At 30.9% G+C, this 14173-nt stretch overlaps 1 protein-coding gene across 1 annotated transcript in view; it reads right to left on the bottom strand.

Annotated features, from left to right (window-relative positions):
• LOC139518834 (adhesion G-protein coupled receptor V1-like) overlaps nt 1-11487 on the bottom strand; it is a 110079-nt gene extending 98592 nt beyond the window's left edge. The window contains exons 1-11 of the mRNA XM_071310451.1: nt 11384-11487; nt 8241-8422; nt 7721-7969; nt 7000-7101; nt 6466-6585; nt 4628-4750; nt 3487-4269; nt 2986-3003; nt 1414-1522; nt 909-1052; nt 440-588 (exon numbers count right to left, since the gene is read on the bottom strand). Coding sequence (XP_071166552.1) covers nt 440-588; nt 909-1052; nt 1414-1522; nt 2986-3003; nt 3487-4269; nt 4628-4750; nt 6466-6585; nt 7000-7101; nt 7721-7969; nt 8241-8402 — 1959 coding nt within the window. The 5' untranslated portion in view covers nt 8403-8422; nt 11384-11487. The remainder of the gene's footprint in view (nt 1-439; nt 589-908; nt 1053-1413; nt 1523-2985; nt 3004-3486; nt 4270-4627; nt 4751-6465; nt 6586-6999; nt 7102-7720; nt 7970-8240; nt 8423-11383) is intronic.
• Between the last annotated feature and the right edge of the window lie 2686 nt (nt 11488-14173).

Below are 14173 nucleotides of genomic sequence, written 5' to 3'. Positions count from 1 at the left end.
TTATGTCAGTATCAATTATAATTACTTAACTCTAGTAACTAAAAAACACCAGACACTTTCTTTTGTAAAGGTAGCATAGCAGGTAATATCATAGACGAGTTAAATTAGTGCATTTTGCAGTTTTTACTGATGACAGAAACAAGACTCTAATATCTACATTATGACTGGTGATAAACTTCAATTATCTGTATAAGTAAATGCCAATCAGCTGACTAGACCAATTAATCATTAAGACCCCTTTTAGAATTCTAGGCTCAAAAGAGTGTACAAGAAACTTGCTCAGGCTTCAAATATAAAACATGTAACTTTAATTTATAATCTTACACTGGAACATCAATAAAAAGATGAAAATTGTAACCTAGTGATTACTGGATGGTAATTTAATTGAAGTATAACCATGTTTTTTAACCCTTATATTGTAATCACAGCTATAACTTACAGAGTATGGACTGGTTTCTGGTTCACTAACAGTAACAGTATAAGTGTTCTGAAACCCTATCTCCCCATTGGCTTGTTGAATAGTGACTGGTATCTCCACTGTTGTTTTACTACCTAGCTTTGGAGTGTTAAAGGCTCCTAATGGTGGATCTGAAAGAAATATAGTAGAACTGTATTGGAATAGAAGTTATTTGAAAATACACGTGCAATGTATCAGTTCCAAATGATATACCCATACATTGTAATTCAGATTTATTTTTTACCTTAATTTCATCAGACTGAGAAAGTTATCATAGTTCATTGAAAGAATACTCAAAAGAAAAAATAACATTTATACATTCTCTACTTGAGTAACATTTGTATAATTAAATAAAAAAAATAAAAAAAATATGTCATTTTATTTCACATTGAACTATTTGGATAAAAACAAAAATAAAATTGAAACAAAAATGGTTTTCATATTAACAAACCATAATTAAGACCAGCATCAGATAAGGTTGCTGTAAACTTTCCACCAACTTGTAGGAATGCAGAACCATTAATTGGAACTTTAAAAATCTGGCTACTCATTCCTGTAGTTAATATTGTCTGCCACTCTGACTTCTCTATAACATCTGAAATATCATTATTAACTGATAAAGGTATTCTTCTGATAGGCAAACTCAGCCAAAAAAAATATTTTGAACATTTTTGAAAAAAGGATTCTTTGACATTTGTATATTAAACCTTAATTTTGTTAGTATGTAAACAGTTTATGTCTCAAATTTTCTGTTTTCAAATTCAATATCTGGTACCTTTTTGTTAACACCACTGAATATTTATTTGATTATCTAATGATTACTTCCTAGCATGACCCTCAGCACATCACCATCTAACATTATATGGTGACAACTACCTGGTACAATTATGTGGATTCCTTTTGTTGTTTGCTTGCTGTTACATTGACTATTTTTACAGATATAACCAATAATATACCTTCAGTATCTCCAGGTCCTGTATAGACTACTGTTAGGTTGACTTTGATGGTTCCCTGGTTAAACCCTGTCCTAAGTATTGTTAATTGTACATGTCTTGGATTGGATACCTGTAGAATAAATAAACTAATTAACTTTTAGTTTTTTTTAACTGTGACATGTCTGTATACAAGAGACCTTAGAAATTTTTTGGGGTATATCTGAGCAACGCAACTTAAAGATAATGTTCAGTTATCATTTTGGTCCTTCTGAGTTTTCTTTAAGGAGACTGGAGTATTTATAAACAGCATAAACAGAATTAATTAGTTGTTAGTATTTAATCCTTTTTATTTTTTCTTAAATCATTTTGATAAAAAATTCCTTTCCAAGACTTTTAAGTCAACATTGTTATAACAATATTCTAATTATCATAATTTCATAACCATCAATTTTATGACACAATAAATCCTTAATGTTTTCTATCATCAATTGATGATTTGATGGACAGTGAACAGATTGCAGTTTTCCATGTCTGATTGTGACAACCAACTCTCCTTGCAACCATAGTCAACTGTTTGATTGAGGCTGGGAAAAGATAGCTAGCTATCTTCTAAATGTTATTCTATAACAAGAAGGTTACAAATTTTATCATGAAACCAGCTTTTAACCTCATATATATGTATACCAAAGATCAAATTCATTCAGAATGTTAACTTTTGTTTACAAAATAAAATCTAGTTGAAAATATTAGCTGTTGAAATTTTAGCCAAAAAAGTATGCTAAACTCTAGTGGTTTTAACTTACTGTCACAAAATATTTGGTTTGAATAGTAATAGTTAAAGATATTCTGAATAAAACTGATCGAATATAAATAGTTAAGCATACCATTTATACTTCGGATTCATTATTTTTCTTTGGATACCAATTTTTATGGATTTCATGGGAAAAGGTAAACCACAAATTCAAGTTTTCTTTGTAGTACAATTTTCTATCTGCTTGTTTACAGAATTTGACGAAATCCACAAAATCGAAAATATACATGAAAAATACAAGTTTTTCTCAATCCTCCAAAAAACAGAAATATATAGATTCCACAACAAGTGTATTACAATATTTCTCCACTCGAGACAGTTAAATTTTAATATTTAAAGCATGAGGCTTGCCAAGCTTATCAAATAATTAAAATTTAACTGTTGAGAGGGTAGAAATATCGTAATACACAAGTTATAGTGGTGGAATCTGTTTCTCTTATGGTTTTAATCCTTCCTTTTCAAATATTTGAGGAAATTTATGTACTTTTGATGTGACGTCATCGGGCATGGTCGCCTTTTTTCATGACGTCACAATAAGAAAATTTAATGTCACAATTAAATTTCAACCAATCATTTGCCGTGAACAGATTTTTCACTACTGAGGAGAAATATGTCTCTCACACCGGTCAGGAAATGTGAAAATAGCCCATAAATTAGAGAAAAATGAATCCACAGCATATAGATATATCTAACTGGCCATCATGATAATACTCCTGAATATCTTTGATTTGAATATGTTTCTACTGTAATCTATAAACCAAATCCCAACAAATATAACTTACCTCTGTTGGTATAATTTCCTGTTGTGTTTTATATAATAAATTTGTATATGTAAATGAAAAAAAATATTGCAAAAATAAAAATTACATGTATTTCATAGTGATACATAATGTGACCAAAACTCACTTTGTAAATATTAAATCTGGTTTAAAAATAAAAACATAATTCTTACAACTGAACTTGTAATAGTGAAAGATATCATTATCATCTTTGTGGATGTTTTTTTCATATTTCCAGGGTAATTTTTGTGTTTTCTACAGATTATAACTACTGTCAGCTGGTTCAGAAAATGTTGTGATTGTTGGGTTATTGTTACAAATGTGAGTTAATATATCTCAGGCAATTCTGTATACATGTATAAATAATATTGCTATCAAAATATAAAATATAGTTCATATTTTTTGCGACATATATCCCATCTGAATTTACAGTGTGTGAGCCAGTGTTCAACGGTCACAACAACTTTTTATGATGAAAAGGAAATAATTTCAGAAACCACTTACCACAATGATTTGCTGTTCAGTATCATCTCCAAACTGTACAGTTCCATGATAATTATCACTATCCTCTATAAGTATTAATCCATTGATAACTCCGTCAACTTTAGCTCCATCGTTTACACTGCCTGGTAATAACTTGATTACAAACCGTTCAGGTGGTTCGGCAACAGAATCCTGAATAGCAGTAACATTGATTTTAGCCTGAGACTGTCCTGCTTGGAATACGACACTTCCCTGTGTACTTAGTATATCCCCACTAACCCCTCCAGAAAGGGTATCATTTCTTTGTATCTCCCACTGAACTGTCACAGTACCAAATGTACCTGCAGTTCGTAAAACTGTAAAAGTTGCTGAATTTATTCCATCTTCATTTAATTGGATTAATGGCAATGAAACACCATCACTTCCTGGGCTGAAACTTATCACACCATTAGGATTATCATTCCCATTAATAAATATAGTTGTTTTGATTGGAGTTCCTGAAATGACATCTCCTACTGCATTGGACAATAAAATCTGAAAACTTTCTTCAACTTCTGGATCACTATCATCTAGTATTTGTATCTGAATAAAAGCTTGTGTACTACCAGGACTGAAGACAAGCTGCCTATTACTTGGTCCTGTAAAGTCTAATCCATCGGACGCAGTATCAGTCAATATGACAAAGTCTACGGTGGCTAAACCATTGACAGATCCTATTCTACTCTGTCCATCACTTTTTAAACCTCTTAATACTGGAATCTGTATAGTCCTAGTACCTGGCCCTTCATCAAATCGGTATTCAGCCTACAAAAAGTTGAAAATTTTTTACTGTTTGCTGATAACATGCATGCATATAAAAATTAAATAAAAAGCATCAACACAGTACATGTATTTTTGTAGCAATTAAATCTACATCGCATCCACATATTTCAGCAGGAAAAAACCAGTTGGGTATAATTTAAAAAAATAAATAATCCTTAGATGATAAAATGCCTTGTTTTGTTTTTTCTTTTAATCAAAATTTGAAACACCTGTTAAGTGTAATATTATTTGTGCATCCTGGTTTTGTATTATATTGTATGAGAACAATGTTTTAAAATGATAAAAATAATATTAAACCACATGACCTAACTGGTGGATCAAATTGAGGCACATGACTTACCTGTTGGAATCTGATTGGAGCATCATTGGCCTGTATTATCAGAACCATTTCTGTGTCCAGTACCCTTGCTCCCTGTGTAGCTCCAGTTAATGTTATTATAAACTCTTCATTGTTTTCTGGTATCTAAAGAAAAGTAGAATAGTAACCATAGGTGAGTAGTTCTTGTCTAGAAGGTACCCTGTCCAGACAATCTGTTTGGACTTTATGCAATTCCCATTGCTTTCATTCCCAATTTTGGTCTGTTTTACACATTGACTTACCAGATAATGAGTGCACATAATTGAATTTACCCAATATTTAAAAGAAAAACTGAAAAATTTGGACCACATCTCTTTTGGCAAATATAATAGCAAAAATTATATCTTGCACCAATTTAATTTTAACAAGCTACCTAGACCATAAAGGTAGCAAGACCCAAATTAATAATTGGAAACATAAAACAATGAATATGCATTTAAGGAGAAAATATATTTTAAAATGCACATCTAGATACATTTTCCCAGTTGATTTTATCATATGAAGACATTTTTCAGCTTTGTCAAATTACTGTAGAAGTTTTAAATATTTCTGAATTTCAAAAAGGTGTTTGGCTCATCCATTCTTAAATTTGGAATGTAATATATATAAATACTATATATAGTTTGATTTGGTTTCATTATTCTTTCTTCCATAAAATTTAAGTTTCATTTCAGTTAAAGATAATTCATAGATTCAAATTGGAGTATAAAAAAATAATCTTTAGATTCTACCAGATCTGAAATTTTTCACCAAATGTGTTTTAGGTCAATATTGTTTTTATAGTAAGAAATATGATTGATATTGCCCATCACTATTTAATAATCAAGTGTATGACAATGTTACCATGTATTACACATCAGATTTATCTAACTATTGGACAAGCTGTTACACATATGTGTTGTCCTAACATTTGGTTTATAACCTTTTATGTTGTGATGTACATTTAAAAAGCATTACATATGTAATCTATGGTAAAGTGAATACTATGAAACTAATTTCAGTTTCAAGGACCTGGTTCTCTCTTAAAACCTGATCATGCATGTCTGCAATAAAATATGTCACAAAAATTAAAATCTTATTTACATTCGGTTTTAGATGCAATCAATAATCAATGATATATCACTGGAGTTTATATTAAGTAAATAGAGTAAAATTTTAAAGATAAATAACTCAAGGAAATATAATCCAGCAACAGTTGCTTAGACGATTCCTTAGACACGTGTCTTTTTGGGGATAGTTGTCATATTTGGAATGGCAATGTTTATTTTTTATATTTACTACAGAAACTGCAGAATCTGAGAAGAGGAATTGAATATCAATACTCAAGGGAAAAACAAGTCTTAACACTAAATGATTGATGTAAATTCCAAGAATGTTTACACTGTTTATATCTATACATTATGTCAACCTCTAAATCATCTGATCCAACCCAAAATAATTAGAATTAAATAAAAATCATGCACACAAATATAAAAGAAGAATGTGTCCATAGTACACAAATGCTTAACACACCATCATTTTCTATGTTCAGTAGACCGTGAAATTTGGATCAAAACTCCAATTTGGCAATTAAATTAGAAAGATCATCTCATAGGAAACATATGTACTAAGTTGATACTTGAACTTCAACTTCATGTTAATCGGACTTAAAATCCATCAAAAACTACCTTGACCAAAAACTTTAACCTGAAGCAGGACAGATGGACAGATGAACAAATGGACTAATGAACAAACAGAATGAAAAACGGATGGACGCACAAACTAAAAAACATTATGCCCCAACATCATCATTAAAAAATGACATATAACAGTATATTTACATTGTCATCTTTGATTTGAACAAATAGATAAGTCTGTGCTTCACCAGCTTGGAACACAACAATTCCAGATTGAGGTGTAATGTCCACTCCTGGGATGGCATCTGCTTGGGTACTGTTAACCTGTTGTAATAATAAACAAAAATTCATGAAAAGCTATCAAAAGTAGAAAATTTTATTCTCTAACGACTGAAAATGCATTAACAGAGTTTACTGATGCACTGAACTTGTAAAAGAAAAAATCCTTTGAATAAAATATATTTTGGTAAGCAAAATTTTGTTCATATTGTATTGTAATTTAAAAGTACCATGTTTTGATTATTTTTCTTGTATGATGTCAATTCTATTTTAATTCAATACCAAAAATTTAAACCAAAAATATGAGCAGAGGAACAAAAGATCCTCTACTTTCCATTAATTGTATTTCCTTGGATATTTAGTTGGCAACTTCACACATTCATGGTTTAGGCTGAAAATAATTTGTAGTGTGTTTCCCTCTAGGACAATTAACCATACACAATTAACACAAAAACTGACCACAAAAGTGACTGTAACTTGACCATTTGTTCCTCTATCTCTGCCGACACGCAACTTGACTGGCGTTATAATGTCTGCTTCTGTCACCAATGTATGAGAACTCTGGAAAATATTAGAGTTTAAAGCAAAAAATAAAGGAAAAGCCTTTTCAAATAGGGTAAACTTAATTTGTTGTCTGCTTCCACATTTGAAGGAGGGAGGAGAATGTACATTGATGAATGATAGCAAGATTAACTTAATGCTAACAAGCAAACTATTATAAGACTCAACACTGAAATTGTGCATGTCTACCTATTTGCATAAACTATTGAGGAATATAGAAAGATTAACTTAATGCTAACAAGAAAACTATTAAAAGACTCAACACTGAAATTGTGCATGTCTACCTATTTGCATAAACTACTGAGGAATACAGATATAGGTCATTCAGCATGATTATCTGTCAAACATGATGTACCCACCTTCTTATCTTATTCAGGGGGATTGCCAGGATGTTTGAAGTAGGTGTCATTCCATAAAACCTAATATATACTGCTGAGCAAATCAATGTTCAAAAGATATTGGAAGAATTTATGCAAAAAAAGAATAGAATCAGGATAAACATGAGTTTTTTTTGTATGGTTGGTGATACAGGGGTAGTATATAAAAAGATGTGTAATTTTTAAATATTTGTCAAATCACTAAACTAAAGATGGCTTAGGAGTAACACTCCTTTACTTACATCAAGAAAGCTAAATACTCCATAAGCATCATCATTGGCTGAGATTGTTATAGCTGCAATATATGGTGTATCCACGGTAACACCACTACTAATAGCTGATAGTTCAAAGGTGAAGGTCTCTTCAACCTCAGGAAATGAGTCATCTGTGACTGTGAAGGTCACAGCCACAATATCAGGACCTCCTGGATAAAATGATCCTACCTGACTACTTCCAACAAAATCATTTCCTGTATCTAGGGGACTTTTTACCTGATAACAAAAGAAAATATGTGATTACAATTTTCATTGCTAACTCTGTATTGATTAAGGATCTTAAAAAAATATCAGTGACTGAGAGGTATAAAAGTATGGTTACTTGGCCATTTCCCATTTGATAGCAAGATAAATATTACGATTTTTTTATAATAAGGTTTTAACGGGTTATTTTTAAAGGCTATACGTTCACCATTTTTTATCATCCTATAAACAAAAGAGAAAGATTACTTTGAGAATTGTTTTCCTGATATTTTTTCCTACTTACTGACACTACAGTATTGATGACAGAGGTTATGAGTCCTGTTTTCTGTATTCGTATTTGGAACTGCTGTCCTTCATTTACTAACAGAGCTGTATCTAATAGCTTGACTGTTACTTGTCCATAACTCTGGACAACTAGTACCAGAATCCATATGTATCTTATCATTTTATGGTCTTGTCATTTATCTGAAAATATATCATGTTCAAAATGAAACAAATAGTATGTTGACCTCTAGACCTTTTCTGTGGCTTTTGGTTTATAAATTCATGATTTTTATATAAAAAAAAAAGGTTTGTGCCTTTATTGCCTTCCAAACCTTTGGTTTTGATAGTACTTAAAATATTATTCCTAACCATGTTGTGAAAACTGTTATTAGATATGAACAAAAATGGACATTGTACATGATACATATTGGTAGTAAACAACTACAAGAAAAAAATTTCATTAGGCATCAAATATTGTTTTATCTGATGGTAGACAACCAAATAAAAGCATTCTTTCATCTATTAATGTATAATATGTATTGCATGACCATAAAAGAATTGTATGTATTAAATAGACTATATCCTTGACATATGGGGGATATTACACAGATTTAATGGCTTTAGATGTTGATTAATCAATTTGTGTTTGAACAAAGAATTGATTACTATTTATTTCACTGTTATGAAAGTTTCTCATTTCATTTGTGTTAAAACATCTGTTATCCTTAGCTATATATCAATAGAAAGTTAGACTTTGCCTAAAAAATGAGCTGCCATTGTATGTATTTCAAACCCAAACATTATACAAACCCATTGGCAATGACTTAGACTTTTTGAAACGCTGTCTTGGTATAATTCAGTTTAATAAAGACATTGGTATAAAAAATCTTCAAAATAGTTTTAGCATGTATTATTGGATTTATGAATATGAACTGTTTAAGTCTTAATAATTTTAGGTAGAGTTGAAGCAGTATAATTTTGGGGCCCTTTATAGCTTGCTGTTCGATGTGACCCAGAGCTCTGTGTTGAAGACTGTATCATGACCTGTATAATGGTTTACTTTTATAAATTGTTACTTGGATGGAGAGGTGTCTCATTGGCACTCATACCACATCTTCTTATATCTATATAGGGGCCTCGGTGGCTGAGGTCTATAAGTTGTTACTACTGTGATCACTAGCCAGTCAACACTGAGGTTGTGGGTTGTGGGTTTGAACCTGCTCTTGCTGGTGCACTTGACTCCAATCTTAATTGACTAGGATTGCCAGTTTTTCTATCAAAGGTCCTAGCTGGTTTTCTCCGGGCACACCGGCTTCCTACACCAACAAAAACTGACTGCCACGAAATAGCCAAAATGCAGTGCTTAAAAGTGGTGTTAAAACCCAAAAAACAATCTATCAATCTTATATCTATATAAGCTGGAGCCTTCCATGAACTGTCAAGATGAATAAAAGCAAAGTGATGTCCTCTAAAATGATAAGAGTGATTTTTTTAAAAAGAGTTTACTGTCACGGAATAGAAGTTCCTTCATAATATAAGTATATTATTTCAACTTGAATAAATATTACAGTAAATGTTCCTAAAGGAATAAATGATATAGAATATTTGTTCCAACAGGAACAGATATTATGACTGTTAGCCTTTTCTGCCATATTGTTTCTTTATAATCAAAAATGGCAGCACAAAATTATTTTTCAAATTTTCAGCATAAATCTCATTAATTTATGTCTTCAAAGAACATTAAGTCAGAGTCATGTAGGGTATTTGAGAGATTTTATAATCTACTTCTTATTCAAGAACACATAATTATTATGTTGTGACTATCTATGACAAATGCTTAGAATGCAAAACAAAAATGTTCAGTATGTATTGGTGAAGGAAGCCTAAAAGTGTCTGGAGAGAACCATCGAACTTGAGCAGGAAAACTAGCAACCCAGTGAAAGGTGTGAAATGTAAATGATATATCACAATAGGGCATGTTTCAGAGAGATTGGTATCAAATTTAACACATTTTGATGAAATGTAGAATGAATGTTCCAGTGACTAGTTTTTACAGAAACATATTGGATATAACCAAAATAAATCATGCATAACAAGAATGTGTCCACAGTACACAGATGCCCAACCCGCACTATCATTTTCTATGTTCAGTGGACCGTGAAAGTGGGGCAAAACTCTTAAATTGGCATTAAAATTAAAAAGATAATATCATAGAAAACATATGTACTAAGTTTCAAGATCTTTCAAGTTGATTGGACTTCAACTTCATCAAAAACTTCCTTGACTAAAAACTTTAACCTGAAGCAGGACACAGACAGACACACCGACAAACAAGATCAAGACCTTATTTCAAAATCAAACCAAAACCAGTCATTTGTAAAATGAAGATCTAGTGTGGACCCTTAGTCACTAAACATGATGTTTCAAATGATAACAAATTAATCCTCCATGAGTGGTATTTGCTTAGATCTAAACCTTAAAGCAAAATCTAACCAAAGCCTTTGGTGTGAAAATTGATGGCCAAGGTGACCTTATTTCACAGTGGACTTTTATCGTTATAATTATGATTCACAAACTGCAAAAGATTATTCCTCTCTGATGTACAATTGCTTAGATCTAGTCCTTAGCATAATGCTTAACCATACGGACAAATGAAGGAACAAAGCACTGTGGAAATTAAAGCAAACTAGAATAAACAGGTATTTGCATATATAGAGTTTGAGTCACATGTATGCCTCATCAATATTCCTGGCAAAATGATGGTAGAAATAATTGGCAAATTTTGAGGTAGGTCAGATTTTGAATCTGAACCTAAAATTCAGCTGAATTAGTTTTATTTGAAGAAAATCTAGAAAAAGCTTATTGTTCTTCCTTTTATCTTTATCACTCCATTTAGTCATTAATCCCCTCTCACAGATTTTAGAGTGAGCAAAGCAACATCTCATTATGAAACATGTCTAAGAGGAAGTTATCAGCAACTTCACAAAGTGTGGCAAGTCCTTGTTGGTCTACCTTTCATCAAGCCTAAAAGTCTCTGAAGGAAAGGGCAACGAACAGAAATTGCAAGATAAAGAGATTATCAGATTTTCTGCATATCGATATCGTTAAATATCAGTGTGTTGGAAAACCTGACATATCAGTTGAAAGGTTAATATTACTTACCTAATAATGATGTAGACAAAATTCCCTCTTCAAATTTTTACATATGCTGCTTTAAATAGAAGTCTTGAAAAAGTAAAATTGTACCACACCCAATGATATAACACCTGAAGTATAAAGATATACCTTATTATTTACCTGGGCAGGTAATCAACTAATTATTGAGACAATTTACTGGCTGCTGTTCATAAATTATAAATGAAATCCACAGTCTAAATAAACTAATTTTCTGTGGTAGTTAATTATTCATGGTAAGATACAAAACATCAATCTGGTGGGGGTATTTCAAGATTACGTGGCATTTTATAAATTTTGTTGCATACAATAGTATTACCAGAGTAAATAAATCTATTTAACGGTAAAAAATATTAAAATAACCTTTATTTTTTCTTCCTTTCAATTTGTTTTAACTGTTTTTCAAATTGCTAGACCAATTATTTGGATAAATATGAAACTGCATTCTCTCCAGTCTGAATTTCATCAACCTATTTCATTTTCAATTGTTTTTGTTTAATTTTTAATCAATTCTTATATGATGAAGTCTATTAAAGGATTAGAAACCCCAACAGCCTAATAACTTACTTCAATATCTAATTGCTCAACTTCCTTGTCTTTCTTGGCTGAAATTGAAAAAAATATGATGTTAACTTTGTTCATTCCTACTTGAACTCCTTCATTAAAGAAATCTAGAAGCTTGATATAAAAGTTGATATTGTTATAAAATTTGAAGGAATATTCTGGCCTTTGTTAGTCTCGTATAGTTTTTAGTTCTAGTTCATTTACATGTTTTGGAGTTAAGTGTGATGTCGATTTTCACTGAACTTATACACAATCTTATTTAGGGACAGCTGAGGACTACCTCTGGGTGTGGGATTTTCTTGCTGTGTTGGTGGCCATCGGTTGTTGTCTTCTCTTTGGTCAGGTAGTTGTCTCTTTGACATATAATATTCCCCATTTCAATTTTCAATTTTATTAATATCTCTATTGGAAAGAGATAGTCCCCTCAAGTAGTTGACATTGCAAATAATAAACAATAATTTTTTTATCAAATCAAAAAATTAAAAATTAAAAAAAAAATCATAAAATTCTTATAAAAACAAGGAGACATAACTCTGTATGCTTATGATAACTCTACAAACCTGCTTCTTATTCAGCAAGCTGTATATAATCAGGTTCTATTTACTACTTTCACAAGTTCATCATCTTATGTGTGTGAAAAACTTTCCACTAAACATTTGTGAATATCGCCCTGGTTTTTTTATTCCATTCTAATAAATTTTCACTTTTTGTTAATTTTTTAACACTTCCAATTGTAGGCTCATAATCCAATTAATAATCAAATATTTTAAAACATTTGTAATAAATTATTTTAATCCACTAAATCTTATGTAAAAAGTTGTGTAATAATAATGTGAAACGCCTTTATTGATTTCGGATGGGATATTTAGTGAAGCAGATCGAGAAGATACTATGACATACAATACTTTACTTTGTTAACAATAAGTAAATGGCTGTAACAGCTGGTCAAACATATGTTTGTACTAATGTGTGGCTAGTAATTGTTAAAAGATGTCATATAAGGAAACTATAGATTAATTGGCTCTATTAATGAACTATTGAATACTAAAATATTTAATAATTCTTATCCAATTAAATTAACTATTAATTTATTATTTTTTAAATGAAAACTGTTCAGTGTGAGCCAGGGCCGTACTTAGACCTATAATGGTTTACTTTTATAAATTGTGACTTTTATATCATGGATAGGACCTTTTACTTGAAAATATGAGGCAATGAATGACATTGATTTCAGTGACACGGATACTTGATGTCATTCATTGCCTCATATTTTCAAGTAAAAGGTCCTATCCATGATATAAAAAAATATTAGGCAGAAAGATGAAGGGGAAAATGAAGAAATTGCCAACAAACCTCAACTACGTCACGAAATGAAAGATACATTGTTTTAACTCATTAGATCAATGCTGTGTGTGTTGTTATTATGTGGTTTACATGTTGTAATGTACTTTTATATTATTTACTTCAGTATTTTTCTGTCCCGAGTGTTCTTGTGTTTATTTGTACTGTATTCCTGCCAGGTATTGTTGATATTTTGATATAAACAGGAGGTTTAGCTAGCGAAAAAAAACCGAGGTAAAACCCACCCTTTTTTCTTAGAACGTCCTTTATCAAGTCCGGAATATAGCAGTTGTTATCACATATTCCATTTCTATGTATGTTGGCGTTTGTGTTAGTAGCAATATAGTATTTCTGTGTTTCCATTGTTTTCCTCTTATAGTTGATGTTTCCTTCGGTTTTTGTTTGTGACTAAGATTTGTTAAAGTTAAATTGATAAGAGATCATTGAATAGCGGTATACTACTGCTGCCTTTATTTTGCATTTCAATCATTTCTCATAATTATCAAGTGGTAATTTAACAGCTTTGATTTCAGTCCGCTTAAAACATTTAAAGTGAAAAAACTTGAATGAGTTGCTTTATTATAATTTGTGACAATGTAGCATTATAATTACTCGAGAAATGAGTTCTTGACTTATGAACATTGATAAATATTTTGATCTTCAATTTTTGGCAGTAGTTGACAATTCTAATAGTATTCAGCAATGAAATGGTCAAAAATGACTTAATTCATTCATAATAAAAGTTGTATTTATAATTGAGAACTTAAAAACATTACCTTATGCTACAAATTAACTCTTAAATTGTCTATTTGTAGCCTTCCTCCACTATATGATGATGCAAAAATTCAATATGGATTGCCACGTACTATTCTG

This window comes from Mytilus edulis, chromosome 4, assembly GCF_963676685.1.
Source record: "Mytilus edulis chromosome 4, xbMytEdul2.2, whole genome shotgun sequence".
In the NCBI taxonomy this organism is placed as follows: Eukaryota; Metazoa; Mollusca; class Bivalvia; order Mytilida; family Mytilidae; genus Mytilus; species Mytilus edulis.
This window is presented reverse-complemented; position numbering and strand designations above follow the sequence as displayed.